General features: G+C 51.0%; 1 protein-coding gene across 2 annotated transcripts; it reads left to right on the top strand.

Moving 5' to 3' along the window:
• Positions 1 to 792: 792 nt before the first annotated feature.
• COPS9 (COP9 signalosome subunit 9) lies at positions 793 to 5,362 on the top strand. Of its 2 annotated transcripts, none has more exons than XM_036421133.2 (3): positions 793 to 924; positions 2,466 to 2,538; positions 5,134 to 5,362. In XM_036421133.2, exons 1-3 carry the CDS (start codon positions 796 to 798, stop codon positions 5,169 to 5,171), a joined length of 240 nt encoding a protein of 79 aa, XP_036277026.1. In that variant the 5' UTR covers positions 793 to 795; the 3' UTR covers positions 5,172 to 5,362. The 2 variants fall into 2 exon arrangements, with proteins under 2 accessions (XP_036277026.1, XP_036277025.1); XM_036421132.2 differs by lacking the exon at positions 5,134 to 5,362 and adding an exon at positions 3,248 to 5,122.
• The last annotated feature ends 2,844 nt before the right edge of the window (positions 5,363 to 8,206 follow it).

The raw sequence follows: 8,206 nt of genomic DNA, 5'->3' as shown, positions 1-8,206 counted from the left end.
GTGAATATGGGTGTGCAAATTATCTCAAAACTCTGCTTTCAATACTTTTTGAGTCTATACCTAGAAGTGGAATTGCTGGATCTCACGGTAACTCTGATTTTAATTTCGGAGAACCTCCATACCCTTTTCCACCACAGCTGCGCCATGTAGGTTCCCACCAACAATCCTCAGAGCTCCAGTTTCCCCACATCCTCCTGACTCTGTTATTTTCTGGGGTTTTGACAGCAGCCATCCTGATGGGTGAAGAGGTATCACTGTGGTTTGATTTGCATTGGTGATCAGTGCTGTTGAACTTCTTTTCATGGGCTTTTGGCCATCCTTGTATCTTTTTTGGAGAAATGTCTATTTAGGTCCTTTACCCATTTTCAAAGGGGGTTATTTGTTGTTATTGTTGCATTTCAGTTCTCCATACACCTGATTTTAATTCTAATATCAGGTATATAGTTGGCAAATCTTTTCTCTCATTCTGGGCTGCCTTTTGACTCTCTTGAGAGTCTTGACCATCCACATTCTTTAATGAGTATTGCTTGGGCACTCTGTGCCTGACCCTTTGGGCTGACCTGTCTGTGGCCGTGGGCTACCTGGATGTCACTGAGCAGCTCCCCTTGTGCCCTGACAGGCAGGCAGGCGGGAAGGCCCATCCACTTCAGCGGGGACTCAGGGCCAGTCCTGTGGGCCCATAGGGAAACATAGAGTCGGTGGTCCTCCAATGTCTAGACATACCAGATCAAATGGAGGGAAAGGGAAGGGGGAGGGGAGAAATACCATAGAGTCGAGCTCCTTCGGCGTCTAGACATGCGTACGGAAGAGGCGGTCCGATGCCCGGAAGTGGGCCAGGGACACCCGGAACGCCTAGGGGAGATGAAGCCGGCGGTGGACGAGATGTTCCCCGAGGGCGCCGGGCCCTACGTGGACCTGGACGAGGTGAGGCGGGTGGCTGCGGGGCGGAAGTCGGGCTGTGGGGCGAGAGGAGGCGCCGGTCCAGTGAGAGGTGAGGGCCGTGCGTGTGTGCGGGCCGGCGTCCCCGGACCCGACCGAGCTCTCCTGGCTGACGACCGCCGGTGCCTGCAGCCAGAAGTCGGATCGCCCTGCACGACTACGGAGGCCGCACGCGCGGGGCCGCGGGGCACGCGAGGGCAGTCGGGGTGACGGAGGGCGGGGCTGTGCTGTCGGCAGATCTCATCTCCTGGGCGGGAGACCGGAGTGAGCCTGGTACCGCACGGGAGCTGGGGGAAGGGCTGTTTAGCGTTCAGTGACTCTGCCCTTTGATGGGACGGTCTGCTCCCTGACCCTCTCCTGCGATTATACGGGGTATGAAGCAGCCTTGCGCGCGTATCACCCCATCGCGGTGATCTCGTCTTCTGCCCGGCGCAGTTCCCGCCGCCGGAGGTCAGAGCTTCATTTTTTAAAAGTGTTGTGGGAAACACGTGACACCCCCCCCCCAACCATAAAATTATTTTTGTTGCTACTTCATAACTGTAATTTTGCTACTGTTAGGAATCGTCATGTAAATATCTGTGTTTTCCGATGGTCTTAGGCGACCCTGCTAGCGGTTCTCAACCTGTAAAGCCTAAGACCATCGGAAAACGTAGATATTTACATTACAGTTCACTAACAGTAGCAAAATTATAGTTATGAAATAGCAACGAAAATAATTTCATGGTTGGGCGTCACCACAATGTGAGGAACTGTATTAAAGGGTCACCGCATTAGAAAGGTTGAGAACCACTGCGATAGGTGGAGATAGGGACAAGCCTCACACCGTGCATAAGGGGCAGAGTCCACATGGCTTGTGGTGATGGGGGAGGAGGTGGAGAATCCTGGAAATTTCTTCCTGCCTACTGAGAGCCAGGAAAGGTGCAGCAGAAGCCCAGGGGATGTTGGGAAGCCAGGCACAGCAGGGACTGGGGGCCAAGGTACAGAATGCTGCCTTGGAGTTCTCTCCAGCCGTCACCTGCGATGCTGAAGGAGACTGCTGATCCTACGCTCATCAGGTTGCCCAGCTCTGGTTGTGGCTTGGTTTTCCTGCCACCAGAGAGTTCTGGCACTTGGGGGTTCTGAACCCGTCAGCAGGTCGGTTCCCGGGAGGAAATGGTTTAGTTCTCCGAAGGAGCAGAGAGCAGTCCAGAGCAGAGCAGTGTTCAGACTCAAGCGTTGTGGGCTTCTGGCCTCTGTGGCAACGCCCAGTAGGATTTCAGAATCTCTGCTGGAGGTTTAGGGAGAAGTGGTGCTTAAGGCAATGGCAGACTCTGAAGGGCAAGGGGGAATTTAGGAATGTAGGCCCAGAGAAGACCAAAAACATTCACACCTCCATCCACATACACTTCCTTCACCTGGAACAGAATTTGGACTCTAGCCTGGGCACTTCTCTGTTCCTCGCCTTCTCTTGTGTGGAGTGGCACAGGCCCGGAAAGACCGTTCTCTCCGAAAATGCTGCTGTCACACCTGATCTCTCCCTTCTGCAGGCCGGAGGCAGTACTGGGCTTCTGATGGACTTGGCAGCCAATGAAAAGGCAGTTCACTCGGACTTCTTTAATGGTAAGGTGCAGGGTTGGGTGCCAGTTTTAATCAGGACATTTCTTCTGCAAGCTGTGCAGTGGAGCGACTTGGTGACACAAGTGATTTAGATCATGGAACAGTAAAACCCAGATTCTGTGCCATTCTCATAACAGCACAGTTTATATAAAATAACAGTGTGGCTGTTACCACTGGCAGTCAGCCCTGTTTTTCAGAAGAGGAAAAAAAAAAAAAAGCATAAAATTGCTCCCAGTCTTACATTCCAGCCATTGAGTTTGAGTCATAGATACACTTTTGCACACACGACGGGCATCTGGGTTTGGACAGTGACCTGAGTTGCAAGGCCTGAGGACCTGTCTGGCTTTCTCATTGCACTGTCTCCGGATGGCTGGTTTTCCCGCTTGTTTGCCACTGGTCCTATCCCTGCGCTGCTTCACAGAGAAGCAGCCACTCTCCAGCCTCACCCACCCCAACCCCAACATCAGAGACCATTGGTATTTAGACCTTCGTGGCCAGGTACCACAAGCATGTATGCAGTTTTAACAAAACACAGTGAAGTCTTTATATGAGATCTTCAAGTACATTAGAGGAGCTGCTTTTCTTGATCTCTTTGAGTGTTCCTAAGGTTATGTGAACTCTTACTGAGGGTTCAAGTCATCAGGAGTAACATATTATAGTTACTTAGGGGGTGTGAGTGGTGTTTTCTCCCTTTGTCATCCTTTATCCCAAGGTGTGTGCTACTACAAAGAACTTTTTTCATTAGTTAGTGGCAATTAGGACATTATCTTGTCCGTCACATTGGTTTACAGGGTATTAAAGGCCCTCAAAAGCAGAGTCCAGGCTATTTTTTCTGGCTCCTTTTGAGCCACCCGTTGCCTGAAAGGAGAACTAGTCTGCCTAGTTAGGTACAGACTTCCCAGGGAGCCTGGCTGTTCCCCTGAAGCAACGTCCCGGCTGCCACCAACTCGTGTTGGAACTGGGGGAAGTGACACTTGAGCCGGGCCTTGAGAACAGAGTAGCATTTGTCTCAGTTCTCTAATCACGGGGGCCTGGGAAACATTGTGGGAGGCGGGGCCTTTCCTGAACAGCCTGGGCAGAAATGCCAGCCCACGGCATGGCCCGGCTTCGGAGGTCCCTAACGCTGGCCCCGTAGAAGTGTAACCTCTGACTCCTAACACCACTCATTCTGATGACCTCCTTCAGAGCCTGATGCATCCCCCACCAGCCTGTAGCTGTAAACATCATGATGTTTCAGTGTTCAGTATTTCCAAACATACTTCTGATGAGAAAGCATCTGTGAGGGCCCCAGGCTGCCTTGCCAAGTGGGCATTTATCAACAGCAATTTAGGGCCCTTACATCCTTGAGTCAGGCTAGAGAAGAACATAGAAGGGCTTGTGCTGTGTCAGAGGGCCCTCCAACTGTTCACAGGTGCACACTGCCTGTCAGCTTGTGAGCACCCCGTGCTAAGAAGCCATCACTGTAAGAGGGCCATGCGGGCTTTAGATGGGGCTTCTGAGTCCTTTCTGCTCGCTGACTGAGGTTCCGATGGCCTGTGTCCCACAGGCAGTGGCGTCTAACCATGGCCGAGGCTCATCCTCTTTACTCACTATTTCACAAAACAGCAGCACCAGACGGGGCAGGTAGGGACAGTTCCATGACAAGAGCCCTGACAAGGGTGGACAGCATTGTTTCTAGGAGCTGACACCTGAGCAGAGGTTCGGAAGGTGTGAGGGTTAGGTAGGGTTGACGATGCGAGCGCTCACAGCTGCTGGACATCCTGCAGGCCAGGCAGTGAGAGAATGCAGGCATTGGTGGGACTGACCGTCAGGGTGGCTGGAGAGGCATGAACGCAGGGTGAGGGGATGGGAGTGGGGCTTTAGTCCCCTGGCACCTCGCCCACCCTCTCTAGCTCGTCACCCCTGCATCTTTTCAGTGCATAGGCCACATGAGTGGGCTTTGCACAAATTTTCCCCGTTGCAAAAAGATACATGTCTGTGGTAGGGAATTTAGAAGAAAATATATATTAAAGTAAGTGAAAGGGGAAAACGAACATGGCTTTGTCCACCTATCGCAGTAAGTAGTGTGCTGTGAAAAGGCAGCGTTTCTGCCTATGGGAATGGGGCTTAGACTGTTTCTCCAGCTTGTCTTCAGTCTGACTCCTTTAAAGAGAGTCATTCTCACATGGCTCAGGCCTTCCACCACCTCTCTCCCCATTTCCTTCTCATGGAGAGCAGTGGGGGGCTTGTGCTCTTCAGCTGCCTGGCCTTACCTCCATGTCACCAGAGTGCGGCCTTGGCTGAGGTGCTCACAAATGGGTGCTGACATGTCCTAGTGCTCAGTCATGGCTGGGAGATGGTCACCTTGTGGTCGGGAACACACCCTATTGCATTTCTTCAGCTTGTCATCTGAATAGAAACATGAAAGGTTGCGTTCTAGACAGCACTGCCCTTGAACTGCATCTGAGCCTGGTGGGTAGAATCGAGTCTGTCCTAGGAGAAGGCCCTTTATGTTATTAGATTGTCCAGTGTTTTCTGTGTTTGAATGACTACATAATTCACTGTGAAGTCATCTTTCACCTGTGCCCAACTGACGCATGGTTTTGTTCATTTATGTAGATTTTGAAGATCTCTTTGATGATGATGACATCCAGTGAGGCGCTGTCCCATGCTGTGTGTGGTCAAGCCTTTGCTGCGTGAGCGTGTGGTGGACCCTCAGGACAGTCCCAGTGGTTCTGCAGAACGGCGGGAACACCTGAAATGAGGAGATGGTTAACTGAGAAAGGACGGTTTCAGCCATCTGGGTGAGGTCATTCCTCACTTCAATAAAAAAAAAGCAGTCATCACTGCAGGGTGATTTTCATTCTCGCATTTCTGAGTGAACATTGCAGACCCTGAAGCTCCCTTTGTGCATGTGCGTGCACGTGTGTGTTGGCATGCTGAGAGGAATGCGACGGTGGCACAGAAATCAGTGCACTGCTTCCTGTATGCAGTACTGAATAACTTGGATGGTTCACGGAGGGGGAGTTAGTGTGAGACCCGTCAGAAATTTAGGGCATGCAGTGGTCCTAGTTGCACTGTTGTGACAGGCTCTCCCTCTCCCCCAACCAGCACGTGTGCCACCTTCACATTAGAGCAGCTGCTGTCCCCAAACCTGAGGTCTGAAAAAATTAGGACAACTAGCTAATGACAGAAAGAGATACCTTCTACATGGGAAATGCGTACATTGGTCTATTACTAAGGAGAATGTATTATAACATCTAAGGGGATTAAGTTATTTAAAGTTTCTTATTGGTCCAGTTCAGCAATTCATAATGACTGTAAAAATTAAGATTGCTATTTCAAATCAATCTCAAAGTAAAGACATTTCTTCGCTGGGAAATACCCCTACCACAGGACTTAGTAGTCAGTCCCTATGTTCAGAGTTAAGCAGAGCCACTTAATAGGTGAGTCAGATACACCAACCTTTTCTATGAGAACGTACTGACAGCATCGCCCTGATGGCCTCTTGATGTGAGACATTCTCACTGGAGAGGAGGGGAGGTTTTACACAGGGAAGTGTTACCTCGGCCTCATCTGTGAGTGCTGAGTGAGCTTCAGTCTGTCCTGTGACAGTGCACCTGTCCTGAGAGGCCGTAGCAGCCCCACGCCCTGGAGCAGTGCGGACTGTGTGTCTGAAAACCCTTCACCTGGAGCTCACTTTGCCCTGCCTGGGTCGCAATGGAGATTGCACCTGTGTCGGTCTCCCCGTTCAGACTTAAGGCTGGAGTGTGCAGCCTGGTTTCAGAGAGCGGCGATTCTCAGCCGTGTCTTGAGGTTACTTCATGAGCAGTTTTTACAGTTTCCTAATTGGGTTCCCAAAACAGGCCTAGGAGATTTGGTAGGGGAGCAAGTAGGTATTTGGGTAAATTCCTTAGTGACCAATGATTACCCTATGGCAACAATTTTCAACCTTTTTCATCTCATTGCACATAAACTAATGACAAATTCTGTTGCACATCAAAAATGTTCTTTGCTGATCTTACAAAAAAATGGCTATACAGTAACTTTGATTCATTCACACTGGATGGCTATTGATTGTTGTGTTTGCTGTTGTCTTTTTTTTTTTTTACTTGAAAAGTAAAAGAGGTCAGTGCCCTGACTAAACAGTCAGGTATTGCCTGCTGTAAAAATTCTTACGGCACACGGTTGAAAATCGCTGCTCTACGGTCATCATTGGGAAATTTACAAGAGTCTGAGAATCTTGCACTGCACTGTGGATACAACTCAGACCTGCCAGTGGCCCCCATTTGTCCTTGTGGGGTCCTGGGGATCAACTCCCTCCTGCTTGAGCCTCCGTTTCCGCATTGGTAAATGAAGCTCTTGGCCCGGGAGGTTCCTTCTATTCAATAGTTCCCGGGCCTCTTGTCTACGGCAGGAAGGAGTGATCAAGGCCCTGTGTTTCCTGTCCCAAGACTCCGAGTGCTCATCATTCTCACATCAGCGCACTGGACCTCCTAGCGTCTGCCTTGGGATCACAGCATTGTGCAAACATGCCCCTCTGCTGGGGCTGCCCCCCCCCCCCCCCCCCCCCCACACACACACATGATGCCTGTTGCCACCCCGGGGACAAGGAACCTGACGGGTCCTTGGTCAAGAGCTGCATTCCCTGTCCCTGGAGATCATGGTGCTGGGAGACAAATGGCAGACTTGGAAGGAACACTGGGCTCACAAAGGGCTGGGGTGTTCATAGTTACCGATGTGGAGAACTTAGAATGGCATGAATCAAATGACATGCGAGAAATGAATGGGCACAGGACACTGAAGACAGTTTACAGAGAACCAACCCGAAAGGCCAGTACGTGGTGGGGTGTAGGTGTACCAGTACACTTGTGAGTACAAAAAACAAGATTATTCTTTATTTCCATGTGAACAACTGTAGACCTACTTTGCTCAATCCTTACATATGGCATGTGCATATATATGTACAATTCCACTTGCCTTCTCCTAGATCCCACCTTAGCCCACAGACTGATGATACATGTGTGTGTGTGATCATGTGTGTGAATTGTTTCACAAAAGTTCGGGCTCATAGTCCCATGGGTGGGACAGTAAATGAATAGCCTGTGCAATCCCAGTGTGAAAGTTGTGAGCAAGGGGCAGGGACAGGCCCCACCAGAGGATTCCCTTGGAGGTGAGCTGCAGCTGGCAGGAGGAGGAGGGAGAATTAGGAGAGGGAGAGAACAACCCAGCTGTGTGCAAGGTTCAGGAGCAGGGGCAGGTGGGTGAGGGGGTCCCCCGCTGGGGTGTGGGGTGCTGGGTGGAGGGATGGCCTTTCTTCCCGTCTTCTGGGTCTGCCCCAGTTTGCCCCAGTTTGCAACTAATGCAGAGAAGGAAGGCCTACCTTCCAACGTCAAGGGCCATTAACTCACAGAGCTCCAAAGCAGAGACTGGTTTCTTTGCTGAGTCCCCGAGCTTGGAGAGATTGTCAGCCAGGGTCTGGCAGACCCACAGATTGGGGTGCAGGTTTCCCTGAAGAAGGTGAGCTGGGCTCTTCCAGAGATTGTGCCTCTCTTCAGCCGGAATCAGCCCCGCAGGGCAGTGATTTCGGTGCAGCTGGACTTCACCTGCGCTGTGGCAATAGAGATGAATTTGCACAATCTGAGGGTCATTTGTGAGTTGATAGAAGGGATCTGCGTGGGGACCCAGGGTG

This window comes from Pipistrellus kuhlii, unplaced genomic scaffold (genome assembly GCF_014108245.1).
Source record: "Pipistrellus kuhlii isolate mPipKuh1 unplaced genomic scaffold, mPipKuh1.p scaffold_m20_p_7, whole genome shotgun sequence".
In the NCBI taxonomy this organism is placed as follows: domain Eukaryota; kingdom Metazoa; phylum Chordata; class Mammalia; order Chiroptera; family Vespertilionidae; genus Pipistrellus; species Pipistrellus kuhlii.
The sequence above is the reverse complement of the archived record's forward strand: the minus strand, read 5'-3'. Positions and strand labels throughout refer to the sequence as shown.